Source organism: Piliocolobus tephrosceles, chromosome 8 (assembly GCF_002776525.5).
Source record: "Piliocolobus tephrosceles isolate RC106 chromosome 8, ASM277652v3, whole genome shotgun sequence".
NCBI classification, from domain to species: Eukaryota; Metazoa; Chordata; class Mammalia; order Primates; family Cercopithecidae; genus Piliocolobus; species Piliocolobus tephrosceles.
The window spans coordinates 100,370,698-100,384,318 of record NC_045441.1 but is presented as its reverse complement, the minus strand read 5'-3'; the positions used below and the strand labels follow the sequence as shown (position 1 = coordinate 100,384,318).

The 13,621-nt window shown below is 34.4% G+C and overlaps 1 protein-coding gene across 3 annotated transcripts in view; it reads right to left on the bottom strand.

The window, feature by feature from the left end:
• Positions 1-3,228: 3,228 nt before the first annotated feature.
• Positions 3,229-13,621, bottom strand: part of CBLL1 (Cbl proto-oncogene like 1) — a 19,152-nt gene continuing 8,759 nt past the window's right edge. Inside the window, exons 3-6 of one of the 3 annotated variants that reach the window (XM_026446887.2) lie at positions 12,134-12,234; positions 11,666-11,749; positions 10,189-10,262; positions 3,229-7,536 (exon numbers count right to left, since the gene is read on the bottom strand). In XM_026446887.2, coding sequence (XP_026302672.1) covers positions 6,501-7,536; positions 10,189-10,262; positions 11,666-11,749; positions 12,134-12,234 — 1,295 coding nt within the window. In that variant the 3' untranslated portion in view covers positions 3,229-6,500. The remainder of the gene's footprint in view (positions 7,537-10,188; positions 10,263-11,665; positions 11,750-12,133; positions 12,235-13,621) is intronic. The other 2 variants (XM_026446885.2, XM_026446886.2) reach the window with 2 other exon arrangements.

Here is a 13,621-nt window from a genome sequence, read left to right as displayed (position 1 = left end):
TTATTTTGTTCATATGTATTTTTGTAGCACTGACAGGTTTCCATCCTAGTCACTACCTTCATGCATATGTTTAGCAGTGTATTGACGCCACTGTTTTGAATGTTATAATTTATACAGGTCATACTATTTCCATTAAAAAAATCAGTTGTACAGTGGATGTGTCTTGTTAAATTTGTTAGCTTTCTGAAACGTGCTTGCTGTGGGTCCCGTTATATAGTGGTCTGGCTGGAAACCTGCTACATGAGAATCTTCTAACAGAACCCCAGTAATCAGGCTTCTTTGCTCAGATTTTATGGTTACCAGTTTTTTAAAGCATCCAACCTCCTATCCAGATTTTAAACACAATCCTCTAATGTAATATCTGTAACTACATAGATTTAGTATGAAAACTATACAAGCTAAAAAATGAGAAAGCTTTTTTAGCTTTCTAAAAAAACTAAAAGGAAGGTGAAAAGAAAAGATGGGTAGCCAATTCTTCCTGGTCTCAGTGGGAACAAGGACAACAGATGGCAGAGTAGTAGTATGATTCTTCTTTTTCACTGCTGGTTATTATTTGTAACTCACAGGGCAGAATAACAGCTCTAGAGCTCAATTTATCTGGAGGAGGAGATTCAGCACATCTGCTTCTCCTTTTCCACTGGCATGGCTCTTGGTGAAAATTTGTATTTACGTAAATAGTTAGAAATATCAGCACCAACAGGAAAATATTCAACGCCCTTTATTAAACATCAAACCACTTCGTCAATGGGAAAAGCTGTCCCAATTGTTTTAGATCTCACCTCTGAACATTGTTGTCAAAGTCCCTTTCCACTCTGTTAGTGTCGTTGAGAGGGCTTATCTATTGGACTTAAAACTACATACACAAAGGTAAGATACAGGTTATTTACATAGCCAATCTTAAAAGTAGAATATCAGCACACTCTTATTTTCCCATTTTTTGTAGAGACAGGATCTATGATGCCCAGGCTCTCTCAAACTCCTGGCCTCAAGCAATCCTCCTGCTTCGGACTCCCGAAGTGTTGGGATTACAGGTATGAGCCATTGTGCCCAGCCATAGCACTCTTTATTAAGTGTTTAACTTTTTGAGTTGACACCTTATAGAGTCTCATACACCCTATGGACTTTGGGGGAAAAACACACACACACACACTTTACGTATAAAATGCTCCACAAATCTTGGGTTAAGAACTTCTCCTCTAAAGAGGGCAGGCAGTCGAAATTGAAAACAGGAGCCTATTTACTCAATCATTTGGTTTGAAGTTGAGGCAAATACCTTATATATAGGATTGTTGCTGAGGTCTTCATTTTCCCAAGCAAAGGTGCCCTCTGCATTCTTCTTGCCAACCAAATCAAACCAAACCAAACCAAACAACAACTCAAGAAACAAGCACAAGCACTCCAATTCTTGTGCCCACAACACAGTACATTCAACCTTAACACCTTAGAGGTTTACTTATCCTTATCGTTAAATGTTTTTTTCTTGTAGGCCACTAAGGTTGGGTATACTTCTAGTAATGGGAATACATGGGGCTGAGCTTCTACTTGGCTGCCTCAGAGCACATATTGGAAATTAACTAGTACCAAAATCTGATCCCTAATTTAGGAAGAGGTCAAGAGACCATGTTGGAACATAAAAATAAGGTTAAATAAACCAGAGCAAGATTGGAGGGGAAAGGATGCAACTGGGAGACAGAACAACTTGTGAAGAGACAAATACATTTCAGAAATTCAGAAAGGGTGAAAATAACACATGTTGAGCAGTTTATCTTTAAAATTATTGTGTAAGTTATTTAAGCATTTGATACATATTTTAATCTAAACACAGGAACTTACCAGTTAGAAACGTAAATGAAATATTTTAAATGGCTGACCCTACACTGCATGTAAATATTCTTAATTTTATATCTTGTAGATTTATCAAAGGACAAAAATTATTTTGTTCATATGTATTTTTGTAGCACTGACAGGTTTCCATCCTGTCAGTGCTACAGAATATAAAAGAGGGATATTTAATTCACGTTTCTAGTATCTTCATCTGGATTTCAACATGTCACGACTGACCTGTTCATCTTCCCCTAGTCTCTCTATCAGCATCTTTTCTACCTCAGTTAATGACAACTCCATTTCTCTTAAGCTGATCAAGCCAAAAAATCCACCAGGAAATCCTATTTACTCTCCTTTTAAAATACAGTCATTTAACTCTCAAAATAGCCCCAATAATGTCAGTATTATGATTTCCCCTACTTTTTAAAAAAGCAAAGTAAATGAAGACTCAAAAGCAAGTAACTAGTCTAAATTAGATAGTCACAGGTGGTAAAGCCAGAAATCTGTCTGGACAGTCTAACTCTATACAACTCAGGCTTTTAATTATTAGAAAACATCACCTCCCAAAAGAAATTAAGACCTAACTAAAAACTGATTACAAGATAAGGACTAAACTCAGGAATAATTATAGGTGCATTCCACAGATTTGTTCCAAAGTCACTAATTTAGCATTGTACAATTATATCCAGAAAAGCAGGTAGGAAATACTAATGTTCAGAATTAAATACATTTCTCTCTCATGGTTTTGCATGTATTTCAGTAATGTATTTTAAACATTAAGATTTATTTCCTGGCCACAATACTTTGAATATAAGGAAAATTTCTGAAGAAAATGTAAGGACTATCAATAATAATTCCTAGGTAAGTTAGAATGTAAGCTCCTAAAGGGCAGAGACCATCTATTTTGTTCATTATCATACACACACATCTAACATACATAATTGGTGTTTAACTTTATAAATCAATAATTCATATAAATGTATCTTTACATATATCCTTCCACAAGTCACCCACTTCCCAATTCTTGATACCTGTAATGTTACCACCATCATCTCTTGTGTAAATTATTAAAACACCCTTCTGACTGGTCCCTCTGCTTCCATCTTAGCCTCCTTGGTCTTATCACACAGCCAGAATAATCCTTTTACCAAAAAAAAAAAAAAAAAAAAAAAAAAGTTTTAACATTAAGTGAATAGATTTTTTTTAAAGAGGTCCTACCCAATTGTGAGAACTAAACCCATGACTTACTATTGTTTCAATCCTGTGCTTCTACAGTGCCAAAAAATTCAAAAATGTTAAAGATGGGGATGTGGGAAAATTAAGCACTAAAGCGTTAAGAATTCTGCCTTAAAACTTCTTCCCTCAGTGATGGAAAACTGAAGGGACATGAATCAAAACAAGACGTTTAAAAATCCAAATTAGGTTTTATTAGCATCACTGCCAAGTATTTTCCCTGGTTTATCTCCACTTCTCGTTAAGCCTAGTATATCTGATATTGCTTTGATTGCACATATACCGTATTAAGTAAACTGACTGGTTTCTAGGCCATAATTTAGCAAATTACAAACCAGTGAAGAAAAGTCCACTTCAATCAGAATATAGTATGTTTATATTAGTATGAAGAGTAAGTCCACTTCAATCGGAATATAGTGTGTTTACACGTTTAACATCAACATACTAATTTGACGGGTAATCTAATGAAGAAATATCTGAGTACTCATGCACTTTTTTCATGTACTCATAATGTACTCATTTTCAAAAACTTTATGGAAGATGGAACTGTAGGGTTTTCCAAAAAAGATTACAGAAGATACTCTTCCAATATATTAGTCAGAACAAAGCCTTCGGCAGTTCTGTACACTTCATACAGCCTCTTATTGAGTTTAAAAGATATGTTCAAATATCTCTTCCATTTACATTTCAGTGGTATCTAATATTTACACGATAATTTTGAGCAAGTAGTTTTTACAGGGCAAAATGAATATAGTTTCTTATAGTCTTTGCAACAGATATTTCCCCAAATACTGTATATGCTGAATAAACATGCCACTGAAGAAATGTAACATTCAACTTGATGGTTTTAATCTTTTAGAAGTGAACTTAATTATACTGTAGAACGTTATCAACATAAACATGGAAAATTCTGCATTCTTCCAAATGTGCCAATACATAAAAATTCATCTAGGCAAAATAGTATTTATGCTTCCATTTTATTGTTTTTAAGAATTAAACTGCCACCTCAGTAGTCTTAAGAGCAATATAATGAAACATACATACATTTACTTTAGATTTATGTCCATCATAGCTTCAAAGGCTTCCCTGAAATAAGGCTGGCATTCACATCTTTTTCCGTAAGGAAAGAAGCACTAACAGTAATTTTGTTATCCTTCTACCCACCCACCCTCATTCAAACAATTGATGAATTCAAGTCTAACACGATTTAAAACTTTTGTCTACTACAACATTCATCTGGTATGCCTCCCTGCATAACATAGATTTCTTAAACCTAATTGAAAATAAATCATTTTTTTAAAACTCTACAAGAGTTCTCTTAATTCAAAATTTTATCATGATACTGATTTTCTCATCCAATACATAGGCTAAGTGGTTGCTTACCACATTCAACTCTAGTGACTTTCAATAAAAGCAGGACAGCTCTTCATAAATAGTTGAGAAGCTCTAACATGATTTTGGCTATTTTCTTATTACATGGAACAAAGAAATCGTTTGGATTTTTAACAGTAACATTTTAATAGCTCCTAAACAGGGGCATGAAAAGGAATCAAGTTTGCACCAGTCCAAGTACCTACAGTAATATGATAGAAGCACTCACCACCAACATTTCACACCATTTCACTCCCATGCTTTTAATAACAAGCATTTCTCACTAGAAATATTGCATTAACACTGGACTTTCAAACTGTGAAGTGTAGAAAATCATTTGCCTGACTTAAAACAAAAAAGTTTATTAGTTATTTTTGGCCAGTCAAGGTTGAAATGGCCATTTTGTTATTTCTAACTTCTGCTCCTAGGGTTCAGAAATGATTTTGCATCTGATCATTCAAGATGAGAATTTGTTTCACCTGTACCTGACAGAATAAAATGGTAAATTAGCAATCAGTTCACGCTTTGTCAAAAGAAGTATGTTCTAAATGTATATACTACAAACTATCTAATAAATGATATCTGCATACTACACATTTCATGTTTTATTATGCACCATTTTAGCGGGGAGGAAAACTTCACAGGGATTTATTCAAAGGATATAAATAATATCCTAAGAACGTTGATTTATACACATGAGTTCTGTATAAACTATTAAGTGGTCATCTTAGCTGAACTATAACAAGCCCCTATAATGTAAAAGCTGACTCTAAAGGCACCATGTAAAGCACTGAAATCCACAATTTAGCTGTTACTTTCCTCTTCTCCAATACAAAATTATCTGGTAGTCTTCACTGTTGACTCCAAGCTAAAATGTTCCAAATTCAGACTGCTTTACCGACAAAAGGAATAGGAAATAAAACTTTTTAAATTTCAAGTTAGAGGAAAAATTCTATCACACAGCAATGAAACCTGAGCAAATGCAAAATTTGTGATTACAAGAATATGTCCTTCATTAATACATTATTCAAATTCCTCCATGGCATTCAAACTGCAGTTGAAAATCCCATAAACAAGAACCCACTTAAACACAGCATCAAACTCTACCATGAAATGAAGAATTACGTAAAGCCTATTCAGCCCTATTCAGTTTAAGACAATGAACAAAACAGAACGCATTTCATCTAAATAACACCATTTAAACAGTTCTATAAAATAATGTTACTTAAGGTCAGTATGTGTGGTGCATATGTGATTCCGACCATTCAGTAAAAAAGCATTAATGAGTAACAGCATCCCCCCACCAGCTTGAAGCCTGTAGAGTTGATTACTTTGGCCATCTCTTTCCAAATAATTAGTAATGCCTTTTAACATTACAAACAAATATATCTTAGTACTAGAATTCCAATGTATTTTGGTTCTCCTGAGGCTGCCTAAAAATGAAAAGGCATCCAAGTGAAGTGCATTGTATACTTACTATACCTCGAAACCTCAACATTTCAGTGCCTAAAATGTGAAATAACTCTCTATCATTTAACAGTCTGCCTTACAGCAAATTCTAGATTTTTGCTTTTAGGATTTTATTATAACCTTGGGAAATCAGTGGTAAAACATATGGTTTAAAAAACAGTATGTGGCTGCACTTAAATTCACATAAAAATAGCATTTTTACATCCTTATTGAAATTTAATCCTTTTACACAGGTTAACAAAATGTATCACAAGAAAAACTAAACGTTGGGTTTAACAAAACAATACTTTTGAAGTAAAACAATGAAAAATTTTTTCAAATTTTTTACAAATGGTCACCTCTGGGTCAATTTACTAAACTAGGGGAATAAAGATGTTAAAATATAGCTGTGCTCAACTGAGCCACTTATCTGTACTACAGTATGGTACTTGAAATCAATCTTAAGGTCAAGATTTAAAACCATTTTAAGAAACAAGACCCTATGTGTTTTATACTACCTCGGTAAGAGGTACTCTTCCTTCCCAAAACAGTCAAAGCTTAATTAAAAGATTGACTATACATAGTTTTTTTCCTCCTCATATCTTCAGTTCAAAATACTATTATCATTGGTAATACGGTCTATATCTCGTCTGATCTGGATGATGTGGTCCAGGAAGTGGGGTTTGAGAAGGCGGACCCTGCAATCGTGGAGGAGGTGGTGGCCCTCTTGGTGCAGGCCATATACCAGGACTCATTCCCCCTGGTTGTGTAAATGGAGGGCTCAGAGTTCCTTGATCTTCAGTGAACTGGGGTAATGAGTTAGGATTATAATGGTGAGGAGGGGGTGCAGTTACAGGTGGACCACCATGTTGAGGTGGGGGAGGTCCTGGAGGAGGATGATTCATATAAGGTGGCATCTGGGCAATAATATGTCCAGGGGGAGGGGTTATTGGTGGTGGAGCAGAGGTCATTGGTGGAGGTGGAGCTTGGCTATATACCAAATGAGGAGTACCTGCAGCCTGGGGAGGATGTGGCATTGGATGGCTTATTGGTGGTGGAGGAGGTGGGGGTGGTGCATAATGTTGCTGTGGAGGCATAATATGATGAGGGTGCGATACCACTGGTTGACCCTGATATTCAGGATGATGGTGAGCAGGTGCTGGGGCAGGAGGTGGTGGTTCTCTAGCACCTGAATTTGAGTCATCCTGAATAGGGACGGTTATTAAATTGCTGTGTTTTCTTGTTGAAATACGAAAGGTTTCCTGACTGACCGATCGAGGTGGAGGTGGAGCCATGGACAATTCTGCCGGAGGAGCACGAATATCTTCATGTGGCTGATTATAGTGCTCATGCGGCACATGTTGCAAAGGAGGTGGTGGCATCATGATGTGCTGCTTTGGCGGAATATGGCTCATATGGTGCTTGTCTGGTGGCATTATAAAACGCTCAGGGATTTCAGTTGGTGGTGGGGCAATAGGAGGATGAACATTTTCAAGTGAAGCACGGGTAACGGGTTTTCCAGCTCTCATATGGCGATGGTTGATATGAGCCTGTAAGTCTCTCTGAGACAAATACGTTCTCTTGCACCCTTGAACAATGCTACACATGAAGAGAGAACCTCGTGTACACTGCTCAATTCGCTGCACAGGATCACTACAGCTAAATCAGAAGGGGAAAAAATGTGATTTACTAAAAGAGAATATAAAAAATTACGTAATTTTTAAAAATATGCCTCTCTTAAAAATTTGACTGTTACATAAAACATAGCAAAAGTCCACAACTAGAAGTTACAGTTATTCTACGTGAACCTTTAATCTTCCCTACTTTGTTGTCTATTAGCCATTAAGCATAGGCATTTCCGTCATCTTCAGAACTCCTAATATCAAACAATATGTTTCAAGAAGAGACCTCATTCTTCCCAAGGCCTAGAATTTATCTAATTTTCTCAAACAATTCTACGTTTTGCATCCATTTGCCAAAAAACCCAGCAAGAAAAAAACCAAAGGGTTGATTACTTACAATCATGGAATTCAAACTTGTATGGTATTATTGAGTGATAACTGTTTGTTGAGCAAACAGTGGAAAACAGTAAGTAGAAAACAGTAAGTAGAAGACACTGCAAGGACTACAACAAGAAGTAACATCAGCCTCATCATTAGGGTTCTTAATATTAAACATAAACTATTTCAATCCAAGCCTGGACTATTAAAAGTCCTTTAAGGAAGGGTTTTTTCTGAATTGTCAGGCAAATTTACACTTCCCTAACTTTCTAATTTGTGAGCACTAAATTTAACTTACCATTTTCTTAAAAACTCAGGGTCAAAACTGTAACTATTTTTCATTTACCATATTTAGTCCATATTTGCCATTACAGCTTTCTTGACAGAGTGGGGAAAGAGGACTGAAATAGGAATCTGAAGATCTTGGATCTGGTATTGGCTCAGTAATTTGAAGTCACTGAACCATTTTTGAGTTTGTTTCTTCATTTGTACAATGAAGTTAAAGTATCTACCTACTTCACAATGTTCTTACATCTATTTCATATTACTTAAAAGAATATATTTAATATCTAATGGAACAATGAAAGTGACAGTATTTAATCCCCAATTAAGCACTATATAAAAATATATGTATGTATATATATATAAGCAATTATCATTGAATATGTGTGTCAGGTCATTTGGTACTAAACTAAATGGCTCTATACTCTTGATTTTGAGTTGTCTATCTTTCCATCCTTACTATAAGACTGGCACTCCTTATTGATGTTATTATGCTTCCCTTTAGTGGCCACCTGGCACACTTGTTTTTGCTTCTAGTTCACTGTAAACTCTGAACTATCTCGACCTTAAGAAGATGAGAGGCACTTTTTCTTGGGTGGTGCTTAAAAACAGTAATACATACTGTTTAACTCTGATTGTCACTTCTTCACTTCCTGATCTGGGTCTGTTAATACAGATAGGCTTCTGTCCTAAAATTGCTACTAAGGACCACATAAGTGAGGTGTGACATTTAGCACTTTGTTACATTTAGTCCATTAGTAAGGTTAGTACATTAGTATATTCAGTACATTAGTTACATTTAGTACCCTGAGAACTAATTTCTTTAAACAATAAGTACCTTTTAATACTTAAACAAGAGGAAACCTTTAAAAGTCCTCTAAATAATGTTTTATCACATCTGAAATCCTTTATCCCAATGAAGCAATCAAATTTACTATGTAACTTAAAATGAAGGTATACCATGTTGAAAACTTAGGCCTGAGAAAACACCCAAAAAACAAGTGATATATATTTCTAGTGTTTTAACTCTTCTGAATTATAATTCTATAAACGAAATGTTTTAAACTCAATAGAACAAATTTTACAATCTGTTACTTTAAAATGCTAATAAAAACATGCCAAGAGAATTAGTTGTCACTGAGCTGTCAATAAATCACCCCTCTCTCTCCTGGTGACGTCAAATTTTCCTATACCATAAAAGGGAATCATTGCTGACAAGTGTCCACAGCTTTGTTATCAATCAATACCACAAATCTTGGTGTAGCTTTAAGCACAGGTTATAAGTGATCTAAGAAGCCTATGGCTATTCCAAGCAAGTATCTCTCATTCTTTCTTAAGCCTTCCTTATCAAGAGTTCTGAACTGATATAAAAATTCTTATTCTGTTTTCTTCAAGACTATCCTAAAATGGATCTAACTTTTTATAACTTGTTTGAGACTATATAATGATGGTGTTCTAAGATATACTCCAGATATAATAATCAGATTTGAAAGTAGCAAGAGCTTATATATATATATAGTGCTTACTATATGCCAGCTACTATGTATGTGTATGTGTGTATATATGTTTTATATATAAAACCTCATTGAATCCTAAAAATACCACAAGGAAGTAGGTACTATTATCAGCCTCATTTTATCAATAAAGAATGGTCTATAACAGTAAAACAGCTAATAAATAGCAGAACAAGGATTCAAACCCAGGAATTCTAATTCTGGAGTCTTTGCTCTCACTATATCTTAATACTTCTTTAATGTCCCATCAAAAGAGTAACTGTTTTTGGTTTATAGTAATACTTCTATAATGGCAAACAGATTTCATTCCGACCAATTTGAATTGACTGACAGTGTTTACCTTGCCCTATGTTAAAGAGAAACGCTAGGCAAGCTGGGCTCACAGAAAAAGATTAGCCACGTCTGTATTTTGATCTCCTGCCTGATTTATATCACTCCTTAACCTTTAATCCAACTTACAAATCATTGCACTAAAACTTTATTATTTAAAAAAGGTAATGATAATCTTATCTTACCCTGGACACATCTTATCTCCCTTTTTTTCATGTAAAATAGCACAGTCATAGCAAAAAACATGCTTGCATGGAATCTGTAAACAAAGACATATTACAGTTAAGCATATTAGAACTTAAGATATTTCTAAAAAAACATATATATAGTGACCTATACATAAGAAGGCTTAGAAGACACTTGAGAATACCTGTTAAAATGAATATTTATTTAGTACTGATTGTAATAATCTTTTTTAATCACAAAGCCTTTTCAGAACATCACAAAAACTATGGCCCCTTTCCCAATAAATATACACATATGTATTTGCTTACACTTTCTGGAGGTGTAAACCCTATAAATTTCACCCATGGTACCCAGACGTTTTTTCCTTTTTTTTTTTTTTTTTAAGAAACAGATCTTGCTCTGTTGCCCAGGATGGAGTCCAGCGGTGTGATCACAGCTCACTGTAACCTCGAACTCCTGGCTGATGTTCCCACCTCAGCCTTCAGAATAGTTAGGAACATAGGTGCCACCACACCAGGCTAATTATTTTATTTTATTGTAGTGACGGGGTCTCGCTAAGTTGTCCAGGCTGGTACCAAACTCCTGGCCTCTAGCAATCCTCACACCTCAGCCTCCTGAAGCTGTGGGATTATATGTGTGAGCCACCACACCCAGACCTCTGCAGGTCAAAACCTCCTGAAGAACACTTTAATTATGTGTTTTTTTTAAAATCTTGTTTCTCCTGAAACTATTTGAATGCAGTAAAAATAACAAGTATGTCCTATGTTTAATATAAGCAGCATCTTCCTCTGGTCGTTTTAAGTTAATCAACTAATAAAAATCTAAAAATCAATCAGAAGGATATGATGTTAGAAATGATGTTAGAACCACATTTTTAAATTCACAGCCTGTTACTATTTCTTTACTGTGATGTACAGCAAAGCAACAGTGCATAATCCACACCATCTACCATCACAGGTATGTTATTGAATTCCATTTTTTTTCTAAACGCAAATGTAAAACTATCTTTTTTGGAGGGAAGAAATGTGAAAATTACTATAAAATTAGAGTTAGGATTGTAAAATATTTTAATGATTAGAATTCAATTTTCAGAAATAATAATTATTATTAAGCCTCTCTGAGCCTCAGGAAAAAAAGAAATTATAAATATTATTAATGCAGTTTTAATGCATAAGAAAATAATTTTTCCTTAATAAACTAGAATAACTGTAAACTAACTGGTATCAAACACTCCAAAGAAATTAGTTTTCAGAAATAATTTTTTCAGTTTTATTTAATATTTTACAAGAATTCAACAATTTGTCAAGATAATCATATTAAATTCATAGTATTCCAATACTTCCCTTAGTCATTTCATACTTATTTAAAATGTCGCAAACTTAGTCATGAAACAATGATAAACCTATCTAGTTAAATTTCAGAACCCCACCTCTATGCAAATGCTTACTGACAAAAACAGTATTTAATTATACTTACCATTCGCCCATAGATTTTAATAGGCAATCCACACTTGTCACAGAAATGAACTGGTGTATCATCCTTTTCACCTAAGATGTTTATCTGTTGAAATGATATAATTAAAATTACCTTCTCACACAATTCTAAAGATTCTATCTACATAATGAATTAGTCAGTGTTTTATAAAAGTTGTTAAAACAATTAGAAATAAAAGCTTCTTGGTATAATCTCCATGTATTCCCCACCATTAGCTGTGATACCATTAGTTTTTCTTCTTAGTGTTAATAGTTATTGATTTTACTGAAAAGTACTTCAAATTATTCTTGAAAATAGAGTATTAACAAATGATTTGTATGTACTGAAAATCAGTTATAACAAGTTCATAACATTCTTTATGTATTGTGCATTACTCTAATAAAACATTTTAACTATTTAATACTTAAAATATTTTATTGTTCTAATACAATTTTTCATTTTTAATTATACCTGAAAGTCCCAAAAAAGGTGTCCAGGAAACCTTCGCTGATTTCCAAACAGCTCACCACCTTTACAGTCATACCGTTCTTCTTCATTATAATCAAATCCTTCTGAGAAAAAAAAAAAGTATTGCCCATTAACTTTCCAAATCTCAAATTTCATTTTGGAAGTACACATACATGGCAAAATAGATCTGTTCACTAAAAAGCCCATCTGATGCCTTTCAAAGCTTTTCTAAGAATAAGACAATCAAGATTAGTTTAAAACATCAGTTAGAAGTGATCTTGGTGATCTAGTCCAACTCTTTCACTTCATTATTGAGAATATTACTATATGGAGACTCATAACAACTCGACATATAGAAGAAAAGTGGCAAAGCCAGGAACAGACCTCAGATCTCTTGACTCCATTCAAATGCTCTTATCAATTCATGAAACTATTTCTAATGTAAAATGTTACTGACTACTGATTATCATGCTTGTTGCACAAATTTTTAAGATACTGATCACCATTTATTGTAGTCTAGCTACAAAAATGGTATGCCATGAGACTGATTTTATTGCCAAGAGTATAATGAAAACATAAAGCATTCTATGCATTTTATTAGCAAACAAGTTTTCTTCTTCTTTAGCCCTAAAATGAGTAATTTAGACACTTTAACATATTCATATTTCATCCTGTCAATTAAAACCACTCCCTGATTAATTACCCAAACAGCAGCCATATCATATCTTATGTATCCTTTCCTACAATGTATTTATCAATATCAATAAACTTAAGATATATGAAGATCAAATGGGCTCAATTTCTCTGGCCTAATTAAAAAGTTGATGGCAATCTTCTCATCTCCTACAAAAGAACAAAAAACCAATCAATAGGCTGATGGGAATTCCAGGTAGAATCCAATTACCTAAAGTAAAGCTGAGCAGACAAATATATCCCTCCAAGGAGCCAGGCTTCTCACGACTCTTTTGGCCCTAGAACTGGTAAACAGAGTAGCCAAGCACACAAGTTTTAACTTTACCCACATGACTAAATTACAGCACCTATACACAGACATAGACACACACACATAGAGACACACTCACATTAACACACAAATAGTGATGCAAGAATTTTTTGAAGCTGATAGACACTTCAGTGTACTGCTATTTAATTACTGCCAATACGAATGTATAATCCAAAGTCAGGGTGCTCTGATAAGCTACACCCGAGAGTTCCTAGGCTCCTATATCACCCATTTACACCTTAGAAAAGCTGGTGTGATCTAAAATTCAAAATAAGGAAACTCAATTTTTCAAACCCAGAAAATTATTGAGATAACAGCCAAGGAAATTAGGAGCACATTATCATTTTTCAGAGTAGTTCCACCTGTACTCCCATCATTAAACTATATATATTTGTAGAGATACCACACTGGCACCCCAAACTCCACATTTTGATTGATGCCTAGGAAAACAACAATCAAAAAAAAAATTTCTTTTACTCCAAATTCCG